Source organism: Cydia pomonella, chromosome 25 (assembly GCF_033807575.1).
Source record: "Cydia pomonella isolate Wapato2018A chromosome 25, ilCydPomo1, whole genome shotgun sequence".
Taxonomy (NCBI): Eukaryota; Metazoa; Arthropoda; class Insecta; order Lepidoptera; family Tortricidae; genus Cydia; species Cydia pomonella.
This window is the reverse complement of record NC_084727.1, coordinates 580,809-599,505: the sequence shown is the minus strand read 5'-3', so window position 1 is coordinate 599,505 and position 18,697 is coordinate 580,809. Positions and strand designations below refer to the sequence as shown.

Below are 18,697 nucleotides of genomic sequence, written 5' to 3'. Positions count from 1 at the left end.
TACTTGCTCCCTCTAACGCATAAATGCGTCCCTTGGACTGGCCTACGCTGGGCCATCGTGTAGAGGAGCCATTAAATAACAGGCCTGTTCGAACGAGTGGATGGCGGTCCGCCGTCCGTCTGCTAAGGACGCAGCTATAAGTGAGAGCGAGAAAGACATATAATGACCGGACCAAAGTCGCGCCCGTCTGTTACGGCTTTTAGATTGGGCAAAAGTAAAGGGCCCTCCACATTCGTGCGCGAAGCCGCGAACGCGAGTGTGGATGGCCCTCGCGTGGATTTCGCAGATTGTTCACGCCTCCGCGCCTTATTCCCCGTTTTTGTCGGTATTTGGCCCGCGTCAAAGGAGACGCGAAGCGCGAACTTGCAAGACTCCAAACTCGCGATCGCTTCGCGCCGCGATTCGCTCACGAGTCGGTTAATCTGTAAACTGGCATAACCTTCTATGGCGGCTACTTGGTTATTGGGTGCGAACTTGATCAACCAAAAATCAATTTGATAGGTCCCAGTTTGAATCAGTGCCTTGCCGCAAACTAAATCCGATCAGCTGACGCTTCGGCGTGCGAAGGCGTGCTGAAGTTGTGCGAGTGTGGAGTCTACGTCAACGTCGCGGTATGTTCGCGCCGCGATTCACGCGCATAGTGAGGGGGCTTTACATTCAATTGGATTATTTTGTGGTAAGTACATATGTTATTGAAATTTTGTATGCACCGTATTTCTGTATAATTTTCTTTACTAGTAATATCAATATATTTACAAACACAAATTCATATGACGAGTTATTTCATCACAAAATACAACAACATAGGAACGGAAAAATATTCTTGCTCGGGCCCGACGTCGGGCCTGACATCGGACGATAGCGAGTGTGGATGTAATTGGCTCTTAAGATGTTTCTCTTATGGCGGATTCAATTCAACGGCAGTAGCAGTACGGGTCTAAGTGCGGGTGCGTCTTGCTGATGCAGTCCGGCTCGCTCCTGTAACTGTTGGACAAGGACAGCATTGGTGAGACTACTCGACGGTAGATGGCGCTTGATCACAATTTTATGCGGGGTAGACATAGGCATAGAGAAATATAAATAAGAAAGACTGGTAACTTCATACATCAGTTTTCTTGCCTTTCGGACATCTAACGTAAAGTAGTGGATTTATTAGGCCGTGTAGCCAACATGCAAATCGCTTACGCTCCGTAGCGATCGAAATGCAACTGTCACTATCGCACTAATATGGAAGAGTGATAGAGAGACACAAAGCGTTTCGTTGTAGCGATAGCGATTATCTGCCTTGGCTAGGCCGGCAGTACTGCTAATTGACACACAGGGAAAATCGAAATTCGCAAATTGCGGGGATTTTTCTCTTTTACTCTCACTAAGACATAATTAGAGTGACTGAGAAAAATGCCCGCAATTGACGAACTTCGATTTTCGCGGTAGGCCTCCTGATTTCACAAGTGTCGCGACTGACGAAAAATGTATTACCAAAGCAATTCACAACTAATATTACAAGCACGAGTTGAAAATAGAGTTCCGGTTACTTGAAAATTGTTGAGCATTAGAGTTTTCGTTCGTCGCGACATCTATTGTCAACTAACAGTACTGATAAATTCCGCTACTTGACGGTAGATGTCGACTAGGAAATACTGGAAATAACTCGCGTTTTGGTGAGAAACCTGATGTGCGGAGTTACCACTCTTTCTTTCTTTTTTTCTTTACTGTCATCGAGGGTAAATGCAACTATACTAAGACTAAGATAACTCTGCAGCGATTTTTATAGCTCTAAGCGTGTATGTAGGTACACGTGCAAGTGTTATTTAAACATTTTCATTCAAAAACGCAAGACCTCCCCTAACCGATTCTCCAAGCGCGCGCGCAGCGTGCGACGCGACGCGCAGCAGTACGCAAAACGCGGCCATCGTGAACACTACCCACACACTGTTAGTGCTTGGGAAAGAAACCTATTAGGCTCTTCGAAATATGTCGCGCGAATGACTAGAAACACGTGAATTAAGCCGTAAAATTCATTTAATATTAGTATGTCTCACGACTATTTAAATTCGATTACTTTTATATTTATCGTAGCTATAACCCACTTACGCGTTAGTCCTCGATATGTCCCTCGTGTGTATCATGAACTTGTCCTCGTTGACTAGATACGTCATCGATGCCTCGTAGATGCCGTGCCCGGGGCCCACTGCTATCATACTCCGAGTGTGACTTACGCGTTAGTCCTCGATATGTCCCTCGTGTGTATCATGAACTTGTCCTCGTTGACTAGATACGTCATCGACGCCTCGTAGATGCCGTGTCCGGGGCCTACTATTATCTGTAAACACATGTATATACATTTATAGAGGAGGCAGACGAATCGTCTGATGATAAGCCATCGTCCATGGACACCTGAAACACCAAAGAGCTTGCAGCACTTGCAGCATTCAGCTTTTTCCCATCGATTTCTGTGAAGTGAAGTGAGCATCTATCTTTCCACAATTCGAATGTTTTAATTAAATTATTTTTAAGAAGAAAGGTGAGGGTTTTCTTTGGAAAAATGTATGTAATACAGTTATTATGTGGTAAAGCAGAGTACGGCATTACAATGCGTCTCCTGCCGTGATAAAATATATGTCAAACATCATCAGATTGCGTCACTATGAGAAACCTACCTTGACCTGATAGTTCTCGTTGGCTACTTTAGTCTTGCCGCCAAAGCCATGAGCATTCTTGAGCTCTAGCCGTCTGTTGGCACGGAGTACCCACGACGTCGAGGTTAGGGTTCGGGGGATACAGCGGTCCCTGGAACCAATTGGGTAGGCAATTGTCAATTTTTTATAGGTGGCAATAGGTGTCCCCTTTTTAGTTATGTGGGACTAGTATCCAGGCAAAAAATAAAATAAATAAATGACACTTTGACCGGCCCACCGCGCTAAATCATAAATAAGTGTTACAAGGAATGGTCCACCATTTCTTCTTGTATAACGGGTTTTCGGTGGACACGTTTTGCCACACGAAGCAAGCGTACCAGTACGGAAATGCCTTGCACTTACCCGACTGTAGCGACTAGCGAGTTGATGTACTTAAGGAGCGCGTGTGCAGTCTTCTCGTATAACGTGTCGTCGTTGGACACGTTTTACCACGCGAGGCAAACGCACCAGTGCGTTTCAACGCAATGTCGGGTAAACATTGGTGACTATCGAGTTGAAGTAATTGAGAAGTGCGAGCTCAGACTTTTTGTATACCTAACTGTAATATGGAGACGGCAATTAGCCGTTTTCAGTGTTTAGCAGTGACATTTTGGATTACTGCAGCATATTGCTTGTGTCAGCGCAACCAAATGTGTATATATAAGCACTATAAGCAGTTATTTAGAGAATATACGTTCTTATAAGTACTATCTCACTTAAGGTGTTTCTCTACATACTTCCTGCCCCTGCTCGGGACGATATATAACAGTTACCTCTTATTATCCGTTCGATGCCTCCCACTTACCCGACTGTGGCGACTAGCGAGTTGATGTAGTTGAGGAGAGCGTGCGCAGTTTTCTCGTATAAAGGGTCATTGGTAGACACGTTATGCCACGCGAGGCAAGCGCACCAGTGCGGCTCGATGCCTGCCTCGCTACAAGAGCGATTGCGAGGGATCTAAAAAGAAAATTGACCGTCATGACAGCGTTTTATAGCCATTTGGCCTCCAAAGACGTCAACAGACGTACAGCCCAATATCTTCGTGCGTTCAGATAAGATTCACGATGATGCGCCGCACACAATAGGCATAACGTTCAAAGGGTTAAATACTGTAGATGTGATTAGAAAAGGTAGCACCTTGCGACTAAGGATAAAATTACCTAAGCTCTTTATTTTTAAGTTAACCGTTTGTTTTTGTAGGTTTTTTTCTTGTGTAAATACTTACCGCTTCCAACATAGTCAGCGCTCTAGTATAATCTGCTCCCGGCACTTTGTACGGGTTCCAATGCTGCCTCATGTCCAGCACGTCGAGTATGGTGCTGTGCAGGTCGTGCGGCGTGGTGAGCGCGCGCGCGTTGTGCTGCAGGGCGCGCTGCGCGTGCGGGCGCGCGCGGGCCAGGCGCGCGGGGAGGCGCAGCGCCAGCAGCGGCAGGCGCTCCTCCAGCTTGCCTTGGAACGTGTTACGAACTTTCGCGTGTCTGTAAAAGAGAAAAAGCTCAGATGGTGCTGCCATCGTTCATTAATTTTTAATTGTTTAGGCAATGGCCTTCGAGTCTGTTAGACTCTACAGCAGTGTCAGATAGACAACGTTTTTCGTGGCTGCGCAAGTCCATGCGGGAGCGGTAACCACGACCGCAAACCTGGCAGGTGTAGTGTGCCGGTGGCGAAACAGATGTCGCCTGGCTCGTTTACTTACTTACTCCGTTGGCTCAGTGATCCAAAATGAGACTTGACCTCCGACATAAAACAGCGCCACTTTTTTCGGTCCAGCGCTGCTTCTCCCGATTATTTACTCGGCAGATTTATCATGCATTTTACGCCCGTGTCGTCATCAGTACCCACCTAGGCCCACGGTTTCCCATGACGACTATAAGTGTATGTTACCCCTTGGACATGACGCTATGCAACAACGTATACGTGTCGTCGTAGCGCCCACCTTATCCCGTGGTCTCCCATGACAACTATAAGCGTATCTTCAGCCTTTGACATGAGGCTATGCAGCAACGTAGCGGTGTCGTCGTCGGCGTTCTCGATAAGGTTGAATTCGTCGTGCGTGATGTCCGCGATGAATGTGAAGATGAAACGCTTGCCGTCCAGCTCCAGGAACTACAAGGGAAAATACTTTATTGAAATAATATCCTGAGGTTGCAGGTTCCGTGGCCAATGAATATTTCAAAACGGATTACTTTTCGTTGAAGAAAAACATCGTGAGGAAACCGGACTAATCTCAATAAGGCCTAGCTTTTTCCCTCTGTGTACTAGTATTATATGATCTGTGGTACAAGAAAACTTGTATCATTTTACCTGCTCAGTTATATTCATCATGACTTTAAACTGTGGTGTGTCTCCTACACAATAGTACTTTGTCCGATCAGTCAACCAATGGAAGGGGGAGGGTCTCTTGATGAATTCTTCCAAGTAGAAAGAACGGAGGTAGTGGTCAGTGGGCTGGCGGTGGAAGCCGGTGAAGCGGTATTGGAAGGTGCCGATTTTTGGCATATCCTCGAAGTATGCTGTGCGGTACCTAGAAAGAATCACAAAACAGTCTTCAATTTTATGGACTTAAACAGCAGTCCCCCTTAGGCCCTCAGCACACGGAACGTAAGCTTCGCGTAAGCGTAATAGTTTTATAAGTGAAATCTCATTAGTTGAAATCATGTAGTTGTTAGCGTCAGATTTCTTACTTTCTCGTCAGAAGAAGATTTTGTTTGATTATGTCAGAAGTTTTGTTTTTTACGCGTGTATACGCTACGCCTGTCGTAATGACGACAGAAATCTCATAAATTACGCTACGACGACGCTTCGTGTGCGGACTTGTTTGAAGTTGTTCGTGCTCGCAGTGCTCTCGTTCTACGCGCGTATTACGATACGCTTACGCGTCTCTTACGCTTACACGCCGTGTACTTTGAGTCCTATGTTATAAATCAAGAATACCACCAAATATTACGTGGGAGAGAGAGTGGTTTCAGGCAAATATCACGTATATTTTTCTGGCACAAATTGTGTAAAAATACGAGAAAGTTACTTTCAATAGAGAGAGGTCGAGGCAAATCTCACGACATCTCACCAGAGGCAGGAGCTAAGCGCAGAGACTCGTAAGAACGCATCGAGGTCTTGAAACTCGAGTTCCCAGCAACACGTTTGATATGATTACACATGAACTCACCCGTCCTACTTCAACTTGTAAAATATGAAAGGGAAGAAGTCCAGGCTGCCATTGTTATGCCTGCACTTTCTAACTTTAGTTTTGTCTCATTCTAAGTTCTAGCCGGTGACTGATATGGTTCGACACTCACCCGTCCTGCTTCAACTTGTAGAATATGAAAGGTAAGGACTCCAGCAGACTCCCGCTGTCCTTGCCTATTCTAACGTCGGGTAGTTCCAGCTCTGTCTTGCCCAGGAGGATGGGGAAGAGGGCCCAAGGCGTGGCGTCTCCTACGACGTTGTACCTAGTAATTAAATACTTATTATATGTATATACTTAAACACATCAACTTTGTCAGTAGAAAAAGGCGCGAAATTCAATTTTTCAACCCTTCGCGCCTATATAAGCCAAAGTGGGTGTGCCAGAGTATTTCATTTAAGAGGGTGCAAGAGTATTAATTGTCGTTGTTTATATTGTTAGGGTTCCGTAGCCAAATGGCAAAAAACGGAACCCTTATAGATTCGTCATGTCCGTCTGTCTGTCCGATTATTTATATTGAATTTTTACACGATTTAATCTCAGGAATAAAATAAATAAATAAATAATTACACTCCCATCAAACAAACCCTTAAAAAGGTAAAGTTGGTTCGATCTATAGAAAAAAAATTGACGAAGACAAATCACATCTTTTACTTCTTGCTAATTTCCTGACTTTGAAATACTCACTCCTCCATAACAGTAGCCTCCATGTTCTTGGGCATCTGCCAGCTTTCAGCTTTCTTCTAATGAAACCATTTCTGGTCTTAGAGTCAAAGCCAAATATAACCACGTTGAGGGAATCCTCTCGCCCTTGGGGTGGCGGAACGGGATGGAAGCCAAGAGTATTGCCAGCCTAATCCACTTTTCTGTTAAGTACTTATTTACTCCGTTAGCTCAGTGACCCAAACCGAGACTTGGCCCTTTCGGCCGCCATCGCAACCGTGTTTCACAACCAGTTGTCTACGAGGATTTTTTAGTCTTTCATGGCAACCAATGGCCTCCGACACAAGATAGCGTCACGTTTCTCGGTCCTACTATTTCTCGCTAATGTTTGACTCGGAGTTCGCGGCGATCCTCCATCATGTCGCTCCAGCTATACCTGGGTCACCCGATAGGACGTCCTAGCTAGGTGGCTTAGGTACGCTCTTTTCATATACCGACCTTTAATTGGATCCCTTGGAGTGGTAGGCCGTCGACTTTCGACCGATTATGGCATTATATTATTATATATTTCAAATTTGATTAATTGAATTAAAATCTAATTTTCAGTAATTCAAAAACGACATATGCCGCTTGAAAAGTTATAAAAACAATGAGGTATTTACCCCTCCATAACAGTATATCCTAACTCCTTCAACACCTGCCAGCTTTTCTTCATCCGCCTGATGAAGCCATTTCTGGATGTGGAGTCGAAGCCAAATATGACGACGTTGAACGCGTCCTCTCGCCCTGGGGGGGAGGGGAGCGGTGAGACGGGCCGGAACCCTAGTATGTTGCCGGACCAGTATTCGGCTTTGATGCTGAAAAAAGAAACACTGCTAGAAAGAGTGCTTTGTATTAATTAAAAATTGTGGTCATTAGAACTTACAGTAAAATTACTTTTTTAATAAAATTGTTAGCCATTTTTTCCTTTATGCAGTGCGGGCGACTATAAAGTTATAACATACATTAAAAACAATCGTTGTGCTTCGCACAATGCCTGACTTTAGCTACACCTACACACCAAAACCTAAATACACCTACCTAAATGGTCGTGCACTGTGCGGTTTAAGCGGTATTTCCTCCCGCGGACGCTCAGGCCCCGTAATGAGCTCCCTGTCAAGGTTTTCCCGAGGGTTCTACAGTATGGGGTTCTTCCAAATGGGAGTGTACAGGTTTTAAAAGGTCGGCAACGCGCATGTAACAACACTGGACTTGCAAGCGTCCATAGGCTACGGTGACTGCTCACCATCTGGCGGGCCGTATGCTTGTTGCCACCGATGTGGTATTAAAATAAAATAAAAAAACACTTGCGAGAGGAGTACGAAGGTCATAAAGAAAAAAAATTACTAAGAGACCATCTCTAAAGTCTTGAAATAATATTAGCTATTCCATACAAAGCATCGACATCTGATTAGCTAAACTAGGGGCTAGTTCCATAGTTAAAAGATGCTCAGTATGAACTATAAATTCACCTCGCATATGGCTAAGGGAAATTTCTAAAAAGAAATTACTCACTTATTGCCTTTCTTGCTCCCAACACATAGCACCTTAACATGGTCACTCTCCTTCAACTCATATATCTCATCTCCTCCCACTTTTTTAGGAGGTCCAAATGTATATTCATGGTCGCTCTGGTACAGAATGTCTCTGAATGTACATATTATGTCTTCGTAGAGGTGTTTTATAGCGTCCATTACTCGGCATTTAGAGTGCTGAAAAAAAATGTGTGAGTCCATCATACCAGAGCCCATTTCTAGAACGGTATTAGACATTTTTTTTTTCTTTTAAACTGTTAATTTATGCTGTTATGTTTATTTATGTGTTATTAGTGCACGAACTGTCAATTCGTATGGGTTACCATGGCAACACACTAATAATATTAGACTAATACCGTTTGAGAAATAGTCCCCTGCCAACGTGAGGAAACAACTCAAAATTAGCATCAAATTACTTCGCGTCTCTAGAGGACATACTAAAATTTTCCCTATACTTTTTTAAAGAATAGTACAGCTATTCCTGGAGTTAGACCAAGCTAAGTTGGCTTAGTTGACAGCGATTGATAGCACAGACTGTGAAAGTGTTCTTTTAAACGTTATAATGTCCTAGAAGTTTGACGTTTAAAATAATAATTGCACAGTCTGGGCTATCAAAATTGCTGCCAAATTAGCTTGGTCTTTTCTAGCTGATGTTGTGGTAAAAATAAACTTACATAGCATTTGACCCAGTCCTGCCCTTGGCACTTGATCTTTGGCAGCTTCTTGTCAAACTTTGTGACCTCCTTAGAAAAAGGGTCCAGCTTCGGTATTTCGCAGCCCATGCCTTTGTCCAGTTTCAAGGCCTCTTGTAAATTGTTCTCTATAATTCTGGAAATATAAAAAATAACTCTGTAATTATCTGCCTTAAATTTTTTTTAGAAGATATTGGTAACCCAACAAGAACTTTTATTTGATATATGACACGATTAGTTAGCATAACTTTTCTAGATTATAACTTACCAGTGGCGGATCGTTCAAAGAACTCGATTCCCACCGGCTTGTCTAATTTCAGCCTGTTGAGTACTTTCATGATCGGTTCATGGAGAAAAGGAAATCAAAAGCTCCGGGTTCCCTACGAATATTTGTGACGCGCCGCCACTGTAACTTACCCGCTAAAAATGGCCGCCTAGATAAAAGGTAATTATTTAGGTTTCTCGTCCGTCTTTGGTTCTCCGGTTTACATGTTTACCAAGTTTCCACTCAACCGACTGAGACAGACGGACAGACGCACAAGTGATTCTATAAGGACTTTTGACGTACTCCTAACCAAGTCCGTAGTGACCCGTGACCCTGCTTACGAAGCAGAGACGGTTAGAATTCCGGTAAGAAAAGTTACCTTAGTAATATCCAGGTCGGTGTACATGTACACAGTGGGTGAGTTGAGTACACGTACAGCGAACACAGGGACGTGACAACGAGCAGGATGGCCGTGTTGCAGTGGCCGCACCGTTTAGGAACCGATTTAGATGATTGATATAGAGATAGTTTGATGATCTTTCCTTTTATTTGTTACCTTCTAGCAATATCTAGGTTGGTATACACAGGGGGTGAGTACACGTAGTACAGCGCGTACAGGGACGTGATAACGAACAGGATGGCCGCGTTGCGGCGGCGGCACCAACGTTTTGAAAGCAGCGCCATCCGGAACAAATGAAATCAGTCTTATTCACTTATAACATCGACCATTTTTCAAGTCACTTTCGAAAGGGATCGTCGAGCCAATTTTGTTTTTGCGTCTACAACACAAATTGACTATATAATCAAAGTTTTCAAAAAATTTGAATGACCTTTAGGATGCTAACTAGGGGCTCCTCTACACGATGACCCAGCGCAGGCCAGTCCAAGGGATGTATTTATGCGTTAGAGGGAGTAAGTGATATTGCTATCTCATTCCACCTCATAGCTGCGTCCCTTAGACTGACCTCCGCTGGGCCATCGTGTAGAGGAGCCCTAGGATGCACAGCTAGGATGGTGGAGCTGGGTATCCCTTATTCGACTTCCCTACGAGTGTCCGGCGGCTCTAAAGATGTAATAAGGCCATAAAACTGGTTTTCTGATATATTGTGGCTTTTTAATGATCGATCGAATGCGTTGCTCCTATTTAAGCGCTTAAGAGCAATTCCTAGCTGAGCAACTTTTCAAATCTCGAATTTTTGAAGCTATGTTTCTGTCGCGCTGCGGTGGGCGGGAGCCGGAGCTATCTAAGTGTGAGTGCGCGCACACAGACGCGAGACTCGTGCGCTCGCTCATTGCGCGCCGTTCCGTCGACATCGCCCGCGAGCCGGACGGAATTTATTCTGCGCTGCCCGACGCAAGTTGTTTTTGTTGTTACCACGTAATATTGTTTTTCATTTTTATATTATACTGTATCTATTACACCCTAATACCAAACACCCTATCACCTGTACTAAATGTATTTTACACCTATGATGACGAAATAATAAATGATTGATTGATTGATTGAAATTAATTACCATATAGGTAAAAACTGCATAAAAGAATGATGTCTCAGCTTCGGTTGTCGTCGTACAGTCAAGTGCAAAAATATGTATCGAAAGAATCGTCTCATAAATATGGTACTACGCTCTTATTACACTGGAATAAGATGCTATGGGACATATTTTTGAGTAAGATGTGTACACCCATATTTTTACACTTGACTGTACCTATCCGTATCAGTAAGTTGGGAGTTATCATGGTGTGTTGTGAAATTTTGTAAGTAGGTATAAATATACCTATGGTTAAACTACAATCTATTTAACTTGTAGTACGATGGGGCTAAACTTGGGCCGCCTTATTGAAGAACGTATCGCAATGACAATCTGGGTAAAGTATGTTGGGGTAATGCCGGACAATTTTGGGACCAATTGAGAGAACTCGTGAAAAAATGTTTTTTCGAGATCTCAACACGTGACAGATTCTTGTAGTACGTAGCGAATCGTTAAATAATAACCGTAGATTCGGCCTGAATTTTGGTAATCTTGAATATAGAACGGTTTTAGTTTTGTACCTGTGTAAAGATGAGACATACTTTTTTTTAGGGTAACGAGTGTTTTGCCATCAAGGGAGAACATTGGATGGTGAAAAAAAGTTGCTTCTAATGGAAAGAGAATAAGGTATCACAAAGAAATAGGTCCGGTGTCTACCCTTTTGTATCCGATCTTAACCCGGATACAAAAATTGGTAAAACTGTGGGTCTCAAACTTTGATACCTATGTCATAAGGCAATTTGATAAGTAAACAATGTGCTAAGAAACCTCTTATTGTAAGGTTTACCCGAAGTAATAAAAAAAAACCACTAAAATAATAGATACGTTGCGTAGTTTTGACAATTTAAGATTTCATGAACTGTACAGGTTTAGGGAAAGTGTAAATGTATTGTTTATTGAATGGAATGTACTGGAAGATATTAAGTTCTTAAGTAGGAGGGACAAAAATCAAAATAAAAAATAATCGTGCGCAGTCATTTTTAATGAAGGTCGCCAAAAAAATAAGAATCAAACTTAGAAATCAAAAAGACTAAGTAGTTCTTTAAAAAGGTCAAGGTCACTGAGAGCCCATCTTGAAGTATGGAAAATAATTAAAATTGCGATTTTGTTGGTTTAATTTTGCAATTATATATAGTTGATATACAATCTTTTTTTTTGATAAAATGTAAGGATCGTATGTAAAGAGTAAAGTAAATATATAGGAAAAGAGAGCCCTCTTGAAGCATTTTAAGGAAACTAATTTCGAAGCCCTATCTCTATTTTGTATCCGAAACTAGCAATGTATGTATGCGTGCACATCTACAAATGCATCCGTATGTGTAGGTACTTTATTGCGAAAAATTGCTCATTTGCTATCTAATTTACTCGATTTTGTTATAAAGGGTGTAGCAGGATAGCCTGGGAAAAATTGCCCCCAGCGATTTTGGGCCGAAACTGTAATCAAACGATGCCTATTGATGATGTTATACTCTGCACAAAGTTTCATCCCTCTGTTACCCCCTGGGGGTGAAAAACACCCGATTAACCCCAAAACTGTTTTAATTATTTTTTCCTAAACTATGAAAGTGACGAATTTCAAATTTTGTACAAATATTATTAAGACTAAAATCTATGTGCTAAAAAAATATTAACCCCCTAACCATTTAAATTCTTGTAAAAAAAAACAAAAATAAAAAAAGAATCACCCTGTACTGTGAGTTTGGCTCATGGTACACACACCTTTTTTTTTCAAAAATGTACCAATTTATATTCTACATTATACAAAAGTTTCATGGACCTACTCCAGAAGGAACATTGCGAAATTAAAATAAACGTACTATTTCGTAGCCACTAATCATTATACTCGTATTATGCTTAATACGCAACGTCTCGGACCCGAAACCAAAATAATTAAAAAAAAACCGGCCAAGAGCATGTCGGGCCACGCTCAGTGTAGGGTTCCGTAGTTACTCTTCCGTCACAATAAGCTAAACTGGAGCTTAAAGTATAGCAAATTGTTAACCAAGGGATGAAACGGTACCTTTCACGCGAGTTAAACAATTAGGCAAATTTGCATAATCAGTACCTAATTAAAGTAAGTATTTTTACTATGAAGGGGAAACTTTTTGCGATAACTCAAAAACAGCTAAACTGATCATGTCCGCTATAGTTTTCATTTAATGTCTTTCTAAAGCTATACTTCCACGATTTTTTTCATATTTTTTGGACCTATGGTTCAAAAGTTAGAGGGGGGACACATTTTTTTTTCTTTCGGAGCGATTATCTCCGAATATATTTACTTTATCAAAAAATGTTTGTTGAAGACCCCTATTAGTTTTGAAATACCTTTCCAACGATACCCCACACTGTAGGATTGAAGCAAAAAAAAATTCACCCCACTTTACGTGTAAGGGAGGTACTCTCAAAAAAATTAAATTTTTAGATTTTATTGTACGACTTTGTCGGCTTTATTGATTTATATATCCATGCCGAATTTCAGCTTTCTAGCATTAACGACCACGGAGCAAAGCCTCGGACAGACAAACGGACATGGCGAAACTATAAGGGTTCCTAGTTGACTACGGAACCATAAAAATGTTTTTATAAATACAAATGAGTTTGATTCATACTTCTTTATCCCCACCTTTTTCAAATCGGGCACGAGCAGCGGTCCGATCGCAAGCCATTGTTTATTAATAATGCAAGGCTCTTAGTGGGAGTTCAATGAATAGTACGCACCAAAGAGCCAATACATATTAATTTCGCAATGTTCCTTCTGGAGTAGGTCCATGAAACTTTTGTATAATGTAGAATATAAACTGGTTCATTTTCGAAAAAAAAAATGGTGTGTGTACCATGAGCCAAACTTGATATACAGGGTGATTCTTTTTTTATTTTTGTTTTTTTTTACAAGAATTTAAATAGTTAGGGGGTTAATATTTTTTTAAGCACATAGAAATTAGTCTTATTATTATTTGTACAAAATTTGAAATTCGTCACTTTCATAGTTTAGGAAAAAATAATTAAAACAGTTTTGGGGTTAATCGGGTGTTTTTCACCCCCAGCAAGTAACAGAGGGATGAAACTTTATGCAGAGTATAACCTCCCCAAAAGGCATCGTTTGATTACAGTTTCGGCCCAAAATCGCTGGGGGCAATTTTTCCTAGGTTATCCTGCTACAACCTTTCAACATGTATCATCATCCCTATACAATATAAATACTCTTTATTGCACACCTCAATAAAAGAAAACAATACAAAAGAAAACATACACATAATAATAATAATAATAAAGCCATTTATTCCATATTTCGCATATATACATCTAAATTTTGTTAGTTGGTTGTAGTAGAAAGAAAAAAAAAAAAAGTACATAAATTAATTTGTTAGTCTTAATGCTAATGAAATATGGACCCCTTCTGGGTAAAGGCCTCCTCCATCCTCTTCCATGCCTCCCTGTCCTTGCCCAGCTTAATCCAGTCGGCTCCTGTCACTTGTGTGATATCATCAGCCCACCGCCTTATTGGTCGGCCAACATTTCTTTTTCCCGTTGGTCCCTTCCAACGCGTGGTTTCTATGGTCCATCTTCTGTCCTTGAATCGTGAGATATGTCCAGCCCATCTCCACTTAAGTGAGAGCGCGTGCCTGAGAGCATCGGTGATTTTTGTTTTTTGTCTAATGCTTTCGCTCCTTACTTTTTGAATTCTTCTAATTTTTAATATACTTCTTTCCATTGCTGTTTGGCTACATTTGATTTTCTGTTTTATTTCGTCTGTAAATGTCCAAGTTTGGCAGGCATACAATAGGCAAGGTAGTAGACATGTGTCAAATACAGTCTTTTTTAGGTGCAAACTGTAGTTTCCTTTTAGGATTTCTTTCAATGTCCAAAATTTCCTCCAAGTTGCGTTTATTCTTCTTGTTATTTCCTCTTCATTGCTAGACTTTTTAAATGACAGCTGTTTTCCCAAATATATGTAGTCATTGACATATTCTATGTTGTTTCCCTTTATCACAATGTGTCTTTTGCGATGGTTGGTCATAATCTTAGTTTTATTCATGTTCATTTCTAAACCAATTTTTGAGCTTTCGTAGTCGAGTGAGCTCATCATTTCCTCAAGGTCTTTACCAGTTTCAGCAATTATAACTATGTCGTCAGCGAACCTGAGATGGTTCAGAAACCGTCCATTTATCCGCACTCCCTTATTTTTCCATTCTAATTTCTGAAAGATATTTTCGAGTACTGCGATAAAAAGCTTCGGAGATAGAGGGTCCCCCTGTCTGACTCCTCGTTCTATATTTATTTCATCTCCTAGTGTTTCCAGTCTAACTCTACTTTTACTGTGCGTGTAAATATATTTCAAAATGTTGATATATTTTTGGTTAATATTTGAATGTTGTAGTGCGTTCCATATTGAGCTGTGACTAATGCTATCAAAGGCTTTGCTGTAGTCTATAAAGGCCAGATACAGGGGTGTATTAAACTCTCGGTGTTTTTCAATAATTTGATCTAATGTTTGTATGTGGTCTATTGTGCTATAGCCTGATCTAAAACCCGCTTGTTCTTTTGGTTGCAGGTTATCAATGTTGTGGGATATTCTATTTAAAAGTATGGATGAGAAAAGTTTGTATATATTTGCTAAAAGGCTTATGGGTCTATAGTTCCCTATATCTAGAGGGTTTCCTTTTTTGAAAAGCAAGATTATATCCGATGTACACCATTGTTTTGGTACGGTTTCTGTATCCAATACCATATTGAAAAGTTGGCACAACTTGTGAACTAAAATAGGTGCTCCCATTTTTAGGACTTCGTTACACAATCTATCTGGTCCAGGGCTCTTATCAGCTTTTAGCCTTCTTATATGTTTATAAACTTCGGAGTCTTCAATTGGTTTGATGCAGTTAGTATTACTTATGCGAGATGTTTGTGCCACTGTTTCAGTGTCAGTTTGGCTCTTGTATAATTCCTTATAAAAGTTAGTTGCGTGGTTGATTATATCTTCCCTTGACTTTGATTCCTTCGAATTTTGTTCCAATTTTTGTATCCATGTTCTGTGTGTTTTTAATTCTTTGTCTGCTTTTTTGGTACTTCTGAAGTTCTTGATATTTCTTGATATGATTTCGTATCTGTGGTTACTATAGTCCTTTCTGATTGATTTATTGGTTTCTTTATATAGTCTACTAAGTTCCTCTTTCATATCTTTAGTTTTATTTTTTGTTTGGATTAGTTCAGTTCGCCTTTTTATTAGTTGAGTTGTGCCATTGCTGAAAATTTTATGTTGACCCGGTTGAGTACAGGTTTTGGGGGGCAAGCTCTCTGTTATGCCTCTTTCCAAGATGTTGTAATAGGTTTGGATATCAATGCAGTCTGGTTCTATGTTTCCAATACATGCTTGTAGATTTTTGGTGAAATTTTCGATTTCTTCTTCTGTTTTTGGGATATTAGATGGTGTTGTAAAGTTTTTTCTACTCTTTTTAGGGTGACATAGAACTAGAGTAGCTCTCACTAGTCTGTGATCAGATGGGAATTTTATATTACTTAGAATTTCAATGTTAGTTATTAGTTTATGGTTGTTTATCATTATAAAATCAATTTCGTTTTTGACATTTTGGTTGGGAGATATCCAAGTCCATCTACGGCTCTCTTTCTTCCTGAAAAATGAGTTCATTACTGACAGCCTATATTGAAAAGCATAGCTTACAAGACGTTCACCTCTTTCATTGCGCACTCCATAGCCATGTTTGCCCATGACTGGGTAATGATCCGATTTGGGGCAGCCAATTTTGGCATTGAAGTCCCCCATCACTATAACATTCTCATCAGACATAGTATGAGCAGATTCAAGGTCCTTATAGAATTTATCAATTTCATCCTCTGTTGAGTTTTCTGTTGGTGCATATGCTTGTATAATTGATAAGGGAAAGCTTTCAAATTTTAGTTGTAGAAGTGCTACTCTTTCTGAGATTCCTATAAAATTTCTTATTTTGTTTTTATATTGTTTCATGATTAGAAACCCCACTCCGTGTAGTCCTTTAGTTTCACCTATATAGCAAAAAATAAAGTCTTCATGCTCTTCAATACTACAGCCCATTCTGCGGACCTCTGAGAGGCCTAAAATATCGCAATTGATGTTTTTTAGAGCGTAAGTTAGTTCAAGGTATTTTTCTGTTGATGCTAGCGATCTTACATTATAAGTACACACTTTGAGGGTTGTTTTTTCATTGTCTATTTTGATTTTTGGTGGAGGGTTGCAGTCTAATTCCCCACGATGACCAGTCGGGTTGGGGAATGTTTTGTTTGTAATGTTTAGTTCTTGCTTGCTTAGTGTTGTTTCGTTCCGGTGGCTGATGGCTGTATCCTATGCTTTCTGATCACTTGGTGAGTTTGGAGTAGACAGAGAGTTGCATCTATTTCTCATTACATCAAATGCATTCAATCGATGTGTTTTTGTTGTTGATTGTTGTTTGCGGGGCTGTTCCGTTACATTTGGCGAGGATGATGCTTCCCTTTTCCGCTTTTCATTTCCTGGTTTCCCCTCTTTGATGACTAGTTTGTCATATTTTATGAACGCGTATTTGCCTTTCTCTCTCTCTTCTTCAAGTTTTGAATATAGTTCTCTTCTCCTGTCGAGGACTTCCTTTGGATAGTCTTCAGCAGCATATGCATTTTTTAATTTCTTTTTATTCATCATTACCTCATTTTTCTTCCAGTTGTTAACGAATGATAAGACTATCGGCCTCTCCTTTCCATTTTCTTTGTTGTTTTTGCCAATTCTGTAAATCGTGTTTATGTCTCTGTCTTCGAGTAATATGTTTAAATCGTCTTCGAATTTCTTTTTTATTATTTCTATGAGGTTGACAATAGATTTTTCGGTAACATACACATAAGCACAGGTAAACAACATGCGGTCTTATCGCTAAAAGGCAACCTTTGGGTTGCGGAAATTAAAAAAATTACATTGTCAGTAACCGTCGCGCTGGTAGTGGTACTGGATAAAAATAATGGTCCAAAAGTGTGATCAAGAAAACAATAAATGTGATAATTAAGGTCAGTAGGTAAATTGAAGAAAATTTAAAGTTTGATAATCACTGCTGTTTTTAAATAGGTAAAGATCTGATTGTTTCTGGTCCGATCTTTACCTGGAAGGGTCAAGATCGGATATCGGTTTACAGCAGTGCTAGGTCTGTTAACACAATTACAAAAACAAACACAGTTTCATCACAACACGCAAAATAAATTACAGAGCGAAGATCGGATAGAAGGAAGAATTCGCGAAATTTACCTTGCTCTCTGTGATTGCACATAGCACAAGCCCGACTCCCTGAGCGACGCGGGGACACTGACAGTCGAGGCGCAATGAAATGGCGTCTTACACAATGTTGCCAACATTAAAAAATAAAGCCAAATTAGGGGGAAATGAATGTCCTACGTTCTTCACCCGCATCCGGTATTTACCCAACATACCTTAATCGTTGAACCGCCGCATTTCAAAATGGCCCTTATTTTGATATCGGCTAGCCGTAATGTAATACGGCGGATTATACAATACGACTGCGATACTTATATATAAATCCCCTCGTCAATGTAATTTCATTAAATTTGCTATCTAGTGGCAAACATCAAAGTAGTTATCTTTTACTTGTGACGCACAAGTGTGAGCAATGTAAAATACTATATTTCTAAAAAAAATTGCCTACTACGTAATAAAAGAAAATGTGATTATTAAATAATAATACGAAAGGTGGTCAAATCGCAAATAGCTGTCGTTTTATTTAAAACAATGAAATAATTAGACCAGTTCCGAAAGTACCGAGAAATCCCGGTTCTTTAAAACAGTACCGGTTCTGCAATCCCTAATAAGGATGTTATGCCCATCACTATTCCTTCTGTGTACGTATATTTAGAAACTGTCTCCGCCTCCAATTCGTGCGATAAGGACAACTGCAGCTCGGACCGAAATTCACTCGCAAAAAACTCAAAAATCGAGGTTTCGCTCTCGACTGTTTCCTCCTCCAAAACGCAACTAATCATTATGAAATTTTGGAAATTGCAAGAGGAAGAAATAATCTATGCCGCTATGTTTTGATTTTTTGGATATTTTTTGTCATATTTGTATACTGTGCCTTTTTTTAC

The 18,697-nt window shown here is 40.4% G+C and overlaps 1 protein-coding gene across 1 annotated transcript; it reads right to left on the bottom strand.

The window, feature by feature from the left end:
• Positions 1–698: 698 nt before the first annotated feature.
• LOC133531275 (uncharacterized) lies at positions 699–17,252 on the bottom strand. Its single transcript, XM_061869405.1, has 14 exons — positions 16,940–17,252; positions 16,277–16,450; positions 9,436–9,598; positions 8,774–8,927; positions 8,080–8,276; positions 7,188–7,382; positions 5,975–6,127; positions 4,983–5,202; positions 4,615–4,784; positions 3,904–4,156; positions 3,484–3,635; positions 2,661–2,790; positions 2,220–2,323; positions 699–984 (listed from the first exon to the last, which is right to left on the bottom strand). The coding sequence occupies exons 1-14, from the start codon at positions 17,250–17,252 to the stop codon at positions 915–917; spliced, it is 2,448 nt and encodes an 815-aa protein (XP_061725389.1). The 3' UTR covers positions 699–914.
• Between the last annotated feature and the right edge of the window lie 1,445 nt (positions 17,253–18,697).